This window comes from Empidonax traillii, unplaced genomic scaffold, assembly GCF_003031625.1.
Source record: "Empidonax traillii isolate 1590-97213 ecotype Southwest subspecies unplaced genomic scaffold, ASM303162v1 scaffold413:size1348891, whole genome shotgun sequence".
Taxonomy (NCBI): domain Eukaryota; kingdom Metazoa; phylum Chordata; class Aves; order Passeriformes; family Tyrannidae; genus Empidonax; species Empidonax traillii.
In genome coordinates, this window is record NW_020955606.1 from 1229360 (window position 1) to 1244521 (window position 15162).

Consider the following 15162-nt stretch of genomic DNA (forward strand, 5'->3'; position numbering starts at 1 on the left):
GTTTCTGACTCTTCCTTGCTGCTTTTCCTCTTAATTATTGAAAGTTTGTGATCTTCAGGAAATCATGATGACTGACAGGTTTTCATCTACCTTTATGTGCAAGTGCATGCAAAGCTTTTGTTTGTGTCCATTTCTAATGGCAAAACATAAAGGCCAAGCAGAACTGTTTTGGCACAGGGCCACATCATTTTTGTGCACAGACACACAGCTGTACCAATTGTCATGTATGCATCTGTTAATGAACCACTTCAGGGCAGCAGTCAGCATTTGCTTTCTGAAATTCACTTCGGTATGTTGAGATTTCAGATTTTATGGTAAGAAATTTCCAGTGTTCTTTACTTGGATTTGCATCTTTACCTCCTTTCCTCTCAGGCAAAAATAGCCCACGGGCTCTGGAGCTGTTGCACTGTCAGGAAATGCTTTTCTCACAGATTCCAGTCACAGGGCTGGGCCATTCTGCACATCTGACCTTATCAGGGTTTATGTTCATGACACCAGTTGGTCCTGAGCCAGTTTGAACCAGGGGCACTTCCACTGATTCCTGCAGTTAAATGGGGATTGCTGAGTCTTTGGGCTGGACTTTTTTAAAGCTGATCAGTCTCCTGTTTTCCCTCTCCCCAGAGCTTGGCAGAGAGTGCAAGGACAGGAGGGGGCAGACAAAAGCAGGACAGGTCAGGATTGCTTCTCCAAACACCAGTGCTGCCTTATGCCAATTTAAGCATTAGTGAGGCCTCACTGAAGCATTTCCCTGGGCTGGTTTATTGTAGGGAGAGGTGAGCTGGGCCAGGTAACTCTGTCACTGCTGTGCTGGGCTGTATTGTCAAATTCTGACCACTGGGACAAATAGTAATCATCCCTCCAAATCTTACTCTCGTTTCTTCTCTGTGCAGTTTGTGCTCCAAAGCAACTTTAATCCTCAAGTTGACAAGCAGAAATGACCCAAGAAAGATTCTGAGGTAATGTTGCAGATTTTTTTTCAGTGATTTCTTTGGCAAGGGTGGTGCCCTTTTTCTAGGGACAAGGCAGATGAAATCTCTTTTTGCCCCTTGCTCCTGGCATGTTGGTATTTTACACTGATAGCTAATGGATTTCCTCTGATGCACCTTCTGAGAAGAGCTTTCTCCTGCCACAAGAGATTCCCACATCCCTTTCTCTCTCTGCTTTCCCTCTGACTGTTCCTCACCTGGGCACCTGTAGGTGTGCCTACAGTCCCTGTCACAGGACAGGGTGACACAAAAAAGCTGCACCATTAGCATGCAGGTATATGCTCTACCAGAACATCTCAACAGGTGCTTTTGAACTGTTGCCACAACCTTTTTTTTTTGTTTTGGGAAGCCCTGAAAGGTGTTCAGGGTGTTGGTGCCATCCTTCTCTCTCTGTGGGGAAAAGGCTGTGATGCCTGAGATTTCTGGGTCAGAGAGCCTTAACTCTTTGTGGCGAACTCTAAGGCTGTTCCCCTTCTTTTTTTTCCTTTCAGACTTGCAGAGTGCAACTTTCAGCCACAGCACTTGGAAAAGCTGTCCTTGCTCCTGGAAAAGTGCACGGGTCTGACAGAATACACGTGAGTTGATGGCTGCTTGGACCCCTTTGGATGGGCTCCTTTGTGAGCTCTCAGTTACAGTGAGCTTTTGGTTCTAGGTCCTCAAATAACAACGTGACAGTCCAAGCTGCAGAAAGGCTTTTGCATTCCCTGAGGAAAGATCTGGGCTCTCTGAAAATCAGGTACTGTGTCGCTGTGCTGGTTTAGGTACTGATCTGAGGCTGGTGTGATCATCTAAGATCTTCTTTCACCAGAACCAAAGGCGAACTGTGTTTCTTCCAAAGACAGCTGGCCTCAAAAATTACCATGGCTGAATGTCAGTTATTATTATTTGGCTTTATATCCTTGATTCCTACTAAGCATCATGTAAAGCTCTGGCTGTAATCTGTGCTGTGTCTCTGCAAACCACTCACTACCTGCCTTACAGAGGAGGGCGATAATTCTGGTGAACACGTTCCTGCCGTGTCCTTGCCCAGAGCGTCACGCAGTTTACCTGGCTAAGGAATTCTCCACTTCTCCCAGAACGTGTTGTGTCAGTGCACAGGGGCCAGGATCCCCCTCCCTTCTGCCCAGTGTGATGTTTGTGTTCTCCTCTGGGCTGCTTCTGCCTCCTCCCAGTTTGCACCCCGTGTCCTGTGCAGACATTGCTAAGCAAAGCAACCCTTCCATGCATGTGAGAGTGAGGAGCCCTCAGCTGACAGAGGCAGAGGATGGGTCTGTGCATGTGAATAAAGCACATCTTTATGTTCTGTGCCCTGCTTTGCAGCATAGAAGAGCCGTGGGTAAGCAAAGAAAGAGTCATGGACCTTCTCAAGCTGGCTCTCCAGGCCTGTGGAAACGTCACTGAGATCACGTAAGCAGCACCTCGAGGTTCTGGGGTCTTCCAGGTATTTTCTTTTAGCCTCATACTTTGAAGGAAACAGAATGGGAGCCAGCACTTGATCTTCTGCTCTTTATTCACTGTCTATAATGCATTTGTGAGCTACTGGCCAACTTGAAGCAAGTTTAACCCAAATGTCTGGTGGGTAGAGGTGCTCAGCATGTTTGTGGCCACACACCTCAGAAGGTTTAATGGAAAGGAGGCCGTGTTCCTGGTTTCTTTTGGGAGAAAATGTGCCGAGATAAGGCTGGCTTTGGTACTGGTTTAAACACTGCAAACCTCTTCAGAGATGGGTGGTTAGCATTCATGCATCAGCATAGTCCTGTCCCACCCGGTCCTCCTGATTTTAATCATGGAAAATAGTATTTTGTCCCTCTCAAGAGTTCACAGGTTTATGATATTCTGTAATCTCAACCTTTCCAGGATATGCAAAGATAAACCCCTCTTCCAATTAGACGTAAGGTTCCCACACTGCCTGGAGAAGGTGGAATCAGTCATTAACAGGTGAGAAAGCAACGATTTATCATTATTTTCTGCTGGTTCTGAAGCTCAGTGTGGGCTGAAAAGTATCTTCACGGCATCTAAGGCTCTGGTCTCCACGGGTTCAGTCTCAGAGCGCCTCTGTGCCACACGTGGAAGAAACCTTATTCATGTGCACGTGCCTTCTGGGCTGCTCTCCTTCAGGCCCACACTGGACCTGCATGGGGGAAAAAAAATCCACCTTCCCTGCAGGACTGGGAGCACTCAGGAGGCAGCAGCACTCTGAAATGCTGGCTTTCTGCAGGAGTGTGCACAGAGAGCAGCATTAGTGTCTTTTTTTCCCCTTATGCAGATGAAGAAGGTGGCAGATGGGGGTGGGGGTGGGCTGTGTTTGTCCACACCGCGCCGTGACATAAATGGGACGTGGCAGGAGAGCTCTTGAAAGCCCTGATCTGTCCCTGGTCCTGGCCCTGAGGGGCACCAGGAGCTGCAGTGGGCTCTGCTGATCCTCATGGGCGGTCTTGCTGTGTGTTTGTCACCTGCAGATTGAGTCGGTACGAGCCAGAAATCAAGCAATCTTCCCTCTACCAAAGGGTTTGTGAAAGGTGTGCTCAGCTTCAGGAGCTGAGGTGAGTTGCCAGGCACTGCAAAGGATTTTTTTGGGGAGGGGAGCAGCTTGCCCTAGTGAGTGTAGGGGAGAGGCCAGTGCAAATTCCCAGTCCATGCTCTCTGGGTTCCCTACTTAGAGTGTTTGAATGGAAAACAGAAAAGACCCATAGACCTGGTGGCTTCCTGGTGTATCCTTTGAGTTCATCTAAATCCCCTTGTGCCCAGATAACCTACTCTTTCTGACCATGGCTGGGAGCTTCCCTGGGACCTTGCCAAGCATCAGTGTGGCACTTCCCCACTGTCCCAGCACTGCTGTGCTTTAGCTGTGGGCTCAGCACAGACCTTTGGTCACCAGTGGATGGCATAGCCCAGACCTGTTGTTCTGTTCTTGCAGATGGTCTGACGTGGAACTCCATGAGGACGAAGCAGAAATGCTAGTCAGGATTTTGTTACCTCTTCCAGAGCTGAAGAGGTTTGGGTATGTCCTCAGCTGTGGTCTTTTCCACGTTATTTGTTGTTTGCTCAGCCCTGTGCCTCACACCAATCCTCTCTGAACACTCCTTGCCTGGAATATGGTCCTGAGCTTCTTTGATCCTTGCTGTTTTGCAGTCTGACCTCTAGCAGTGTTGTGACAACTGGAACTGATTATTTGATCACGGGCTTGCAGAACTGCCAGGCCATTGAAGAGCTCAAGTGAGTGTGTTATTACCAGTCTGTCCAGAGTCTGATGGGTCTTTCTAGAAGCTTTAATTAAACAGCAGCTTCTCTTTCCCTGTACTGTGGACAGATGTACTTTTCCTGATGAGTAGAGGACTTCCAATAGGGAAGAAGCAACAATTCCTTTTTCCTTGCAATGGATAATGAGTGAGAGAGAGATCACTAGTCTGTGGCAGGGAATTCCAGAAGAGAAATCAAATATTTTGGTAGTTTTTTTGCATGGATCTTGTCCCAGCTGGGAGACTGTTTTTCCCATGCAGTAATCCCAGAAATCCTGGAGGAAAATCTGGAGGCCTTCACAGAGAGTTGGGTTTTCCAGGCCCCTTCATGAGGGGCATCCTTCTGTGATGAAGTGCCACTGCACTGTGTGTCGCTGCCACGAGAGCTTTGCCACCTTGTGGTCACAGTGGCACCTCGCTCCACGAGGGACTGGATTCTTGCTCCAGAGCTTGGGGATTCTCCTGGTATTTTATCAGGATCCAGACACGTCCATTAGAATGGCATTAGAGAACAAAATAGAAAATTATTCACAGGGACTGGAATACACTCCCCCATCTCTCCCACCCGTGTTCTGCCCTGCTCTGCAGGGGTAGTTATTTGTCCCTGTGTTATCTCATCCTTTAGCCTGGGCTGCATGAAACTCAGCAGCGCTGCCATTCCTCAGCTGGTTCAGAGACTCTGTGAGATGCCATCTCTGAAGAGGCTCATGTGAGTATGTGACCAGTTTGCCTCTAGCCCGATTTGGGAGGCTGAGTGACAGGAGCTCAGTGTCCATTTTTTCTTGTGGGTGTTGTTTCCAGCTTGAACCACAACAGTATTGGGAATGATGGCTGCTCCAGACTCGCAGATGCCTTGAGGAATATGCACCACATGGAGGAAATCAAGTAAGATTCTCCTTTCTTGCAGAGAGGTGACCACTGGTGCCACCAGAGGGAGAGACCCCGATGTGCTTACACACAGTGTGGAGACAAAAGCAGGGAGGTTGCAAAATGCTTTTGTATGAGGCACCTTGGACTAGGGAAAAGCAGAACTTCTGATGTTCAGAAGAGGAGATTTTGTTCTTATCCCACTCTGCTGCAGTCACAGAGAAAATGGATTAAACAGCCTCTGGATTTAAATCTTCCCTGGGATCCAGAACAGGGCCCCTTCTCTCCTGGGAGAGCCTCAGACCCAGCACTTGCCCAATCTGAAAAGATCTCAATGTGGAGCCAACCCCAGGCTTCCTCTGTTTTTCCCCCCTCTCTCTCTTGCCAGATGCTGCCCATTCTCCACTCCAGCCGTTTGGAAAATAATAGCAACCTGTTGCTGGTCTTGTTATTCTGGTTGAAGTAATTTCCTACCCATCAACAGGATCCAGTAATTTTGATTGCTCTTTGCAATTAACACCTAAACTAACACCTATTATTCTTTCATGAGACAGTCAAGACAAACAGCTCTTTGATTCTGCTGCCCAGGTCCAAGGTGTCATCCAGGAGATGGGAGGCATTAAATAAGATCTCATACTTGGCCTGGTACTTTGTGCATTTCTTTACAACACAGCCTCTCTTCTTTAAAGTTTAAGCCACAACAAGATTGGAGATCCAGGCCTGACAAATCTGGCTGCTGTCCTGCTGGAAATGCAAAACCTGAAGAAGATGGAGTGAGTCCCTCTGGTTTGTTCCAGCTGTTTTGGTCATGGCAGCACCTTTCCTTGGGCTGTTCAGGGTTCCCAGTGTGGGGGTCCCCAGGGTTGCCCACACTGCTTTGAGTTACTAGTAGAAGTAGAGGTGATATTGAGGATTTGCCAAAGCCAGGACACAATCTCTAGACAAGGATTTAATCTGTCCTTTACCCAGAGGAACAGATATTAGAGCACCCAGGCTCTTTGTTAGGCTCGTCTCTGGGGTATGCCTTGTAAGGTTTTGAAATTAAAAACCTGGAAACAGGAAAAGGAAATTCCCATTTCTGTCTGGGAGAGGGAAAACTGCTCCTTCCTCTCAGTACCTGCAGGGCCAGGAGTTACTTATCACTTGACAAAAGCACTAGAATCCCCAGACCATTTCCCAGTGACCAGCCCATTATTGCAGTGACCCAAGTCTCCCATCACACCAGGCAGAGAGTGAAACATTGTAAACTGGTACATTCTGGTTCTCATGTAGTCACTGAGAATCTCATGCTTATTTTAAGCCTTTCAGGGAACTGTCCTAGTGCTGCTGGAGGGGAAAAGCTGATGGAAGCTCTTGCCCATTGCAAGCACCTCGAGGAGTTACTGTAAGTGTGTCATTTCCAATGTCCCTTCAGAAATCTGGGCAAAAATCAAGGCATAGAAACCAAATCCGACGTGGTTCCAGTAAAACCAGGATCAGTTTTACCCCTGATTCTTATGAGAGCAGAGTAAAAACTCTCCCTCGACACAGGAAAAGAATGTGTGGTGCTGGGGATTGGTTGTTCACTGGATTCTCTCAGAGATTTCCAAGAACTCTACAGTCAGCATTAGTGGGGAATCTGCGGTTTTATGGGCAATGTCACAGGCACAGGGGCTGGGCAGTGCCTGTGTTGCCCAAGGAATCAGCATTAACCTGTGTGCCTGCAAAACCGGAGGGAAGAGGACAGAAAGAGGCTTTACACAGCACATGTGGGGGAGGAATGGGGGTCACACATCTCTGTGGGTGACACAGGGGTGAGGAATGAGGCTCTGTGCTCCGCTGCCAGTAACATTTCATTTCTGCTTCTTCCAGACTGTCAAGGAATGGTTTTGGGGACAGGACAGCAGCAACACTCGCCCTCTGTCTGCCTCACATGACCAACCTGAAGATCCTGCAGTAAGTGTCAGCCTCTGCCCCAGGAAGGCTGGATATCCTGGGGAATATGGGGTACTGCTGAAAGAAGGAATGGGAAAAGGCATACGCTGTGGTGGTGCCCTGGTCTCTTGTTTAGAGAGTAATTTAAGTGTCCCAGGATTGAGAAACCCTCCACTGTACTCTGCTGTAAGAGTCACATAAACTATTCTTGCTTAACCTCTTGCAGCATCAGCTTTAGAGATGAACCAGGTAGTGGACATACAGTAAAATAAGCCTTAAAATTGGTTTTGAGTATCTTAGTTTCTGATGCCTCTGGCTGTCCTCTTGTTCTGGTGGAACCTGAGCCTTTGTGTTTGCAGTGACTGCCTGACTGTGCTTTGCTGTTGCCCCCACTGTTTGCCTCCCTGTTTTCCAGGCCCCTTCTTTAGGACTAACCCACAAGGACCCCAGGTTGTTACTGACAGCAGGCACTGGTTCAACAGATTAGCAGTTTTCTCAAATGCAAGCTTTTGTTACAGCTTTGTTCCAGAATAACCCTCCAATGCTTCTGTTTCCTTTGTTAGCTTGCAGAACAGTGACATCAGGCAGGCAGGAGGGCTGGAGCTGGCCAGAGCCCTGGGGGGGTGTGAGCTGCTGGAAGAGATAAGGTGGGTCACGGCAGGTGCACTTGGGATGGTGCCAAACGTACCCTGGAATCACAGAGTGGTTTGGGGTGGAAGGGACCTTTGATGATCATTTAATTCCAACCCCCTGCCACGGACAGGGACATCTTCCACTAGCCCAGGTTGCTCCAAGCCCCGTCCAACCTGGTCTTGGACATTTCCAGGGATGGGGCAGCCACAGCTTCTCTGGGTAACCTGTGCCAGGGCCTGCCCATCCTCACAGGGAAGAACTTCTTCCTTGTATCTAATAACAGTAACAAGTTCAATAACAAGTTGAATTGGGGTGTTGGCAGTTGAGTGTGAGAGATGTTAGTGTAGGGGAGAGACTGCCATGGATTGTGTTTGCTGGTCGATGAGAGCAGAGCAGCACAGCCTGGTGAAGCCTGGGAGGCAGTTACTGCTCCTCCTGAGTTTTGAGAGCCATGTCTTCTTCCCACTCTCCCTTACCATTATTTCTTCTCAAGTCACACCAGTCTTTAACCCCAGCATAGCTTTTTATTTCCAGTTTCACACACAACACACGATGTGCTGCAGGTCTGTCCTTCTTAGCCACTGATCTGCAAGCAGTCCACTGCTGCAGGGACTGAGGTTGTGAGTTACAGCAGGGCTGTCATTTCTATTTTACCAAGCAGTGATTTGGCCTAGAATTGCTGTGTACTGATCTGGCTCATCCCTGCTGTCTACAGAGTCCTCACTTAGTCTGGGTTCTAGTTGTTGACTTGCTAGTTCACATATTTACATTTTCGTGGTGGGTTTTCTCGGACTGTACCTGCTTTTTTTTTTTTTTCTGCTTCCATTCAGAGCTTTTCCATTACTCTTACAGTTTATCAGAAAATGACCTTGGGGAACAAAGTATCCATGCCCTGGCCAAGGGGCTGCCACGCTTGGGACACCTCCGGAAGATTGAGTGAGTACCAGGGCACCGAGGGCAGAGTGTGGCTGATGTTTTGTTTGCAGCACTGCCAGGGCAGGAGCACAGAAAGATGGTGCTGGTGCCCTATTCCCCATGGGCTCTGACAGCAGCACACCGTGCCCTCTGTCTTTTCTCTCAGCTTGAAGTTCTGTGGAATCACTGATGAGGCTTCAAAATCCCTCTCTCAAGGCTTCCGACTGTGCCCGTCCGTGGAGGAGATAATGTGAGTGATTATCCAGTGATGGATGGGGACACCCTTCAGCACACAGGTCACTCTTGTGTTAATGCCAGCTCCAATTTGCAACTGCAGTGCACTTCTGATCCTGCTAAACACTTGCTGGTACTTTCCACTAAGTTCTTTTCAGTGGTAAATTTACTAGTAATTTACTAATTGAGGAAATAGCACTGCTAAAAAAATTTTTTGGTATAACTGGCGACTTCTTGGAAGCTGAATGTGAGGAACTGAACAGAATATGGAGGAAAACACTCACGTTAAGACTCTGCCCATTGTCATGGGTCTTTTAGCATCTGCTTTGCCAGGCAGGACAAATTCCCCATCTTTATGGTCCAGTTCTTACCTCAGTTTTTGTGAGTTCTGCCACTGGGAAATCTGAGTGACATGGATAATGTGCCGGTGTCCACGAAATCCCAGAACAATCTGGGAACTTCTTTGGTGGAAGGCCCCAAATTTGGAGCTCGATCCTGTCCTGCCTTTCTGGTTTTTGGCTCCTATGTGCCATAAAGAAATTCTGGAGTTCCCCAGACTTGGGTAGGGGCTTGGCTCTGTGGGGTGGCCCCAGGTGGTGGGTGAAGCACTGGCTGGTGGTGGACAAAACTGCTAGTTTCTAGTTTTTAGGAGAGAGGGAAATGGCCAGGCTGCTTATCAAGTAGCAAAGAAAGGATCTAAAGAACTTTCTCGCTTTCTAATACATCAAAAAGTTAAAAAACTAATCCTTCAAGAGCCCTGCGAGCTATCCTTTGAAAAGAGCTCAGAATCAACAGGCAGCTGCAAGAGCAGGTCTGGGAGGCATTTTAGCTGCTGCAGTAGTTTAACACCACTGGCACAAGGAGGAGTGACCCTGTGTGCTCAGCAGTCACTTCCATATCTCATTCCCTGGGCCTGCAGGACTCTGAGATAACCACAGCCCACAGGCTCTGTGGTGACACTCCCTGGTGTCTTTATCACACGTGGAAACGTGGTCAAATGGAGAAAACTTCTGAAAATTAAGCTTATAATCCAGGGGAATGTTTACCTGGCATGATAAAATGGAGATTAGCTCTGGTAAACAGGCTGATCTATGAGGGGCTCGTATCACAGTAGTGGTAGGCAGTATCTGCTTGTGTTTATCCACTGACTCATGGCTGGGATTTCTCATCTGCCTTAGATTGTCTTGGAATGCCCTTGGAGATGGAGGAGCCCGAGAGCTGGCCAGTGCTCTCCCAGAGATGGAAAAGCTGAAGGTGTTAGAGTGAGTCCAGCCCTGAGAGCAACCCCGGGGAACGCTTGTTTTTCTGCCACTGAGCCTTCAATCACGGGACTTCCAAAAAGGGGACATGGATTAGGAACAGTTTAACTTCCTGCTGAGCCTGCTCCATGCACCAAGGGCCAGCCTTGCCTGGGTGATGCTCCTGAAGCAGCACTGGTTTTGTTTAAGGTGGTTGGGGTTTCTAAGCAGAAGCTGAGGTGTGAAGGTGTCCTGTTTGAGATATGAGAGACAAACTGGTATTTCTCGAACGTGACTCATATCATCTAATGACCTCAGGTGAGCTGCTCCCTGCGAGCATTTCTCCTCCTCAGTGTCTGGGATGGTCCACACGGGTGCTGTGCTCACAGAGCCTTCCTTTGTGGCTCTTTGTGGAACACGTGGTGCACATCTTCCATCCCTCAGACATATGGAGATACCAGTCTGTGGGTCACAGGGTCGGGAAATGAGATTAGTTTGTCTGGCGAAGGGAAACCACAGACGGGGCTGTTTCACGGGTGCAAGCAGGAAGGTTGTGGATGAGGCAGGAGAAGTTTACTGGCAAAAAGATTACCGGCAATTTTGGCACCAAGTTCGCCGTGGGATCTGTTAGAGCGCTCCGAGGGCGAGAGATCTGCTGGCAGGTCCTGTTGCCAGAAGGAGATTGTAGGAAGGAGCGCACACACACTCCTTGAATAAACAGGGCCACGATGTGAAAGAGCTGTGTGGCATCGCTGTGCTTGTGCAGAAGGGCAGCTGTGCAGCTCTCCTGGGACAGGAGCAGGAGCCAGGGATTACTCAGCTGCTTTCCACTACTGACTCGGTTTGGATTTTGAAACTCTTGTTTGGTTTTTAAAACAGCCTGGAGAAAAATCGCATCGGAGCCTGTGGGGCCACAAAGCTGGCGGAGGAACTTGCCAAGTGCCCGGAAATTCAGTCCATAAGGTGAGCAGGTACCCCAGAGTTGTGTGGTTGGTTACTGGCTCAGCAGGGAAGTCAGGGCAGATGTGTGACCCATGCCCTGGGTTATCTGGCATGGAATAGGACATTGCAGGGCAGTGAGCTGAGGGTTTTCTAGGCCAGCTTCACTTCCTTGAGAAAGGACTTTTCAAAGCCTTAATCTCTCTCCCAACTAGATCAGTGAGTCCTACTGGGCTGCTGCTGTGCCACTGGCCATACCTCACTCCTTTCTCACCAGCAGAGGTGATTTGGGGGGAGCCCAGGGCTGCCCCTCCACTGTTTTTGGCACGTCACCTCCACACTCACCGTGCTTGGTCCTGCAGTAACATCTTTGCTGTCCTTGCAGGCTGTGGGACAACCCAGTGCCCAAGAGCCTCGCTGAGGATCTGACAAGCCAAGAGCCAAGACTGTGTTTCTCCTTCAGCTAGCAAAGAAGAGCCCTTGCCTGACCAGGAGTCGCTCTACACCTCCCACAGCCCTAAAAAAAAAGTGCACTGAAGAACCCAGGAGATCAAACTTCCTGCAGTTGAAAACCGTAACTATTAGGTCTTCCTTTGCTGCACTGAACCAAGTGTGGACACTTCTGTTTGTTTTGTCTTTTTCATTTTGGTTTGGTTTTTATTGAGGTTTTTTTTATATATATTTTGTTTCTTGTGAGCTTTTATTGTACAGAAGAGGCAAAGACTGTGAAGGATTGCTGCTGAGCAGGCAGTGTTCTTGGGGTGAAAACACTGAAACCCTCTTAAAGAGGATAACTTTCTGGAAAGCTATTAGCAAATGGTGATGAGAATGTTTGTGTACTAGACACTAACTATTTATTTATAGCCCCAGTGAAAAAGGGACACCAGGCACCTCCATCCAAACTTCAGCCCTGTCAAGAGTTAAATATTTAGCCTTTATATTTAGAGAGGGGCAGCGAGTGAGAGACCCAGAAAGAAGAGAGGTCGTAATTAAGCTCCCACATACAGTCAACAAAAAAGCAGGTATGAAGTTTCCTTGGAGATGTGGGATTTTGGAGTCACCATCCCTGGAAGTGTCCACAAAAACATGTGGATGTGGCACTCGGGGGCATAGTTTAATGGTGGATACAGTGGTGCTGGGTTAAGGGTTGGACTCAATGATCTTAGGAGGATTTTTCCAACCTCCATGATTGTGGGAATTCCATGATTCTAGGACAAGGTGCAGCTCCTCAGGCTTTCAGAAAGCCAGCAGAGCATTTCGTTATCTTTAATCCAGGTTGCAGCGCCTAGAGGGTGTTGCAGTAAAAGCATGCACATCCCCCAGGAGAGGATGTAAAGTTATTTATAAAATTGTAAATTGTTGACACTGTCACAAATGCACTCCAACAAGCTGCCTGCAAATCACCTATCACTGTGAAATTCCTCTGTGATTTTTAGGCAAAAAATCATAGACTGAGTTCAAGGGACTTTAAAGACCATCTAGTTCCAACCCCCCTGCCATGGGCAGGGGTACCTTCCACTAGACCAGGTTGCTCAAAGCCCCACTCAGCTGGCCTTGAACATTTCCAGGGATGGGGCATCTGTGGCTTCTCTTGGGAAAAAAAAAAAAAAAGAAAGAAAAAAAAGTTGTTTTTTTTTTTTAAAAGGTAATATTTGTTTTGGGGTTTGGGGCTTTTTTTTTTGTTTCTTTGGTTTTTGTTGATGTTGTTGTGGGAGTTTTTTGTTTTGGGGTGGGTTTTTGTTTGTTTGTTTGTTTTGTTTGGTTGGTTTTTTTCTTCATATCAGCCTCCTTTTCATACAGAATTGCCTCAGTTTTGTAGCTGAAGCTTCAGGACATTTGAAATTTCAAGTCACTGCCCAGAAAACGATCAATATTTATACTGTGATAACAAATAAAAGGTGGTACCACCATAAATTTCAATGAGAGACTTTAAAGGACTGCAGGTTGTAAAAGAACTTGCAAGAAAAAACGGACTGCTCTGAGTGAGAGGAATGTGCACTACTGACTTTTCATGTGGCGTTTTTTAGAGCTCTGTGGGGTTTTTGTAAGACTCCGTTGCACTAACCTCTTTCAGGAGATACAAGGGGTCAGTTAGCTTGAAACATTGTCCACCTGACAGATTCCTCAAGCCTCTACAATCCCCCAGATCCCAAAGCCTGTGTGTTGCTGGGCAGTGGGTGTTGGACCTGTGGGAACTGGAGGGAGAAGACCCCAAACACTGAGTTTGCTGCTCGAGTGGAGGAGACAGAACTACAGGTGCCCTTGCACGCATGGAACACCGGCTTGTGCCACAGGACTGCGGCCACACTGCTCTCATTATCTATTAACAAGAGTTGTAATGTTTTCCTTACGTGTTTGTGCTGTAAATATTTCAATCTGGTGGCGTGGATTTATTGATGGAATTCTGTTTGCCTGGGGAGATGCAACCAATCTGATTTGGGCAGGGCAGGCATCTGGAATGAGATGGAAATGCTGGTCCAGCAAACCTTTGGGCAAAGGACAGGAACAGCTGGTGCTGCTTATTCCTGGAGGAATATTCTCTGTCCTTATTTAAAGATCAGCATTACGCTCTGCGAGATAATGACGTGGTGGTGGAGAAGTGGGACACGTTTTGCAGAGGCTGTATCCTGAAAAGGGTTTAAAAACAGGAACAAAGGAAAAAAAAAGAGGTAGTGAAATTCCTTACCGGGCTGTAATTCCGTTAAGTAATCAAGATCTAAACACTGGCATTTAGGAAAAGCTTCACCAAATGGGGATTTCATTTACATCCTGTATTTTCAGGTCTAATTTGCAGATGTGAGTCTTCCCAGCAATCAGCAGAGGACGAGAGTGGCACCAAAGGCAATGTGATCTACAAGGTAGACACTTCCCAGTTTAGCTCGTCACAGCTCTCAAGGTGAGTGTGTTTGTCAGCCAGGCCCTGAAAGAGTCCCTGCCAGGACCTCTTTTGGAAATACAGGAGGTTGGATGGAGAAGAGAAGGCTCCAGGGAGACCTTAGAGCCCCTTCCTGTGCCTAGAGGAGCTCTGCAAAGGCTGGAGAGGGATTTGGGACAAGGGCCTGGAGTGACAGGACAAGGGGGAATGGCTTCAAACTGACAGAAGGCAGGGTTAGATCAGATATGAGGAAGAAATTTTTCCATTTTTCCCTGGCACAGGTTGCCCAGAGAAGCTGTGGCTGTCCCATCCCTGGAAATGTTCCAGGCCAAGTTGGACGGGGCTTGGAGCCACCGGGTCTAGTGGAAGGTAGAAACCATTGTATGATAAATGAGAGCTGAGATTCCCCTCTGCAGTTCCTTGCCCTGATTCCTGAAGTTAGGAAGTGTACACTTGTACCGTGAGGTTTGCTGCAAACACTGCTTCAGCCCTGCTCTTGACCTCAGATGTCAAAGAGTGCTTTAGAAAAATTTACCTGCACACCTGCATTTCTCAGCCTCTTCCCAGAATTCGGGGTCACCTCCCAGCCACGCCTTGGTCTGACCTGAGAGACAGCCCATCCCGACAGAAGCCAGGGAGAAGGGACTTGCAGGAACTCACAGCATCTTTGCCAGAACACCAGGTGTCAGCAAAACCCCAGAAATGGGGAGTGGTTGTCCGTAATCCAGCGGTTCTGGATCAAGATGGGCTCTGTGCCGTGCTTTGTGTGCGGGGGTTGCATTTTTCAGAAAACGAGCTTTGGATCGAGTTGTCCGTGAACCGCAACAAGGTGATCGATCGGTCAGGGGGTTCCTTTCTCACATCTAGCACCCAGGATTTTGGGGGGCGTGATGCCCGTATTGCAGCCCGTGCTCGTGTCTGAAAGTTTCCGAGGGGAACCTGGGGGGGCTTTGTCCGATTTTGAGGAGTTAAATGAACCTTCTGGCACGCAGGGAGACGTGGGGCCATCAGGGACTGTGGGTGGTGGCCGAGCACCAAACCGATTCCCAACCCAGCTAATTACCGTGGGCCATTTTTAGAGCTGTTACTATTGGGTTTCAGATTTATCATGGTCCAAAAATGGAAATGCATCAGGACACTCCGCACACCCCTATTGTTTCGGGCTGCCTGCAGTCTCCGGAAGACAATGCCCGAGCTAGTCAGCACTGGTTTCGTACACAGAAGGGATTTTGCCCCCTGAGACCAGATCTTTAGAAAGAAATACTCTGCTGTAAATAAACACGCTGCTGGAGGGCGGGAGGGAGCCCGGGTTTGTGCTGGGG

At 48.2% G+C, this 15162-nt stretch overlaps 1 protein-coding gene across 1 annotated transcript in view; it reads left to right on the forward strand.

Annotated features, from left to right (window-relative positions):
• Positions 1–11493, forward strand: part of NLRC5 (NLR family CARD domain containing 5) — a 29879-nt gene extending 18386 nt beyond the window's left edge. Inside the window, exons 29-47 of the mRNA XM_027894005.1 lie at positions 891–956; positions 1478–1561; positions 1639–1722; positions 2307–2393; positions 2844–2924; positions 3446–3529; positions 3904–3987; positions 4119–4202; positions 4851–4934; positions 5027–5110; positions 5782–5865; positions 6393–6476; positions 6944–7027; positions 7570–7653; positions 8492–8575; positions 8721–8804; positions 9967–10050; positions 10906–10989; positions 11351–11493. Of these exons, the coding sequence (XP_027749806.1) occupies positions 891–956; positions 1478–1561; positions 1639–1722; positions 2307–2393; positions 2844–2924; positions 3446–3529; positions 3904–3987; positions 4119–4202; positions 4851–4934; positions 5027–5110; positions 5782–5865; positions 6393–6476; positions 6944–7027; positions 7570–7653; positions 8492–8575; positions 8721–8804; positions 9967–10050; positions 10906–10989; positions 11351–11432 (1576 nt within the window). The 3' untranslated portion in view covers positions 11433–11493. The remainder of the gene's footprint in view (positions 1–890; positions 957–1477; positions 1562–1638; positions 1723–2306; positions 2394–2843; positions 2925–3445; positions 3530–3903; positions 3988–4118; positions 4203–4850; positions 4935–5026; positions 5111–5781; positions 5866–6392; positions 6477–6943; positions 7028–7569; positions 7654–8491; positions 8576–8720; positions 8805–9966; positions 10051–10905; positions 10990–11350) is intronic.
• The last annotated feature ends 3669 nt before the right edge of the window (positions 11494–15162 follow it).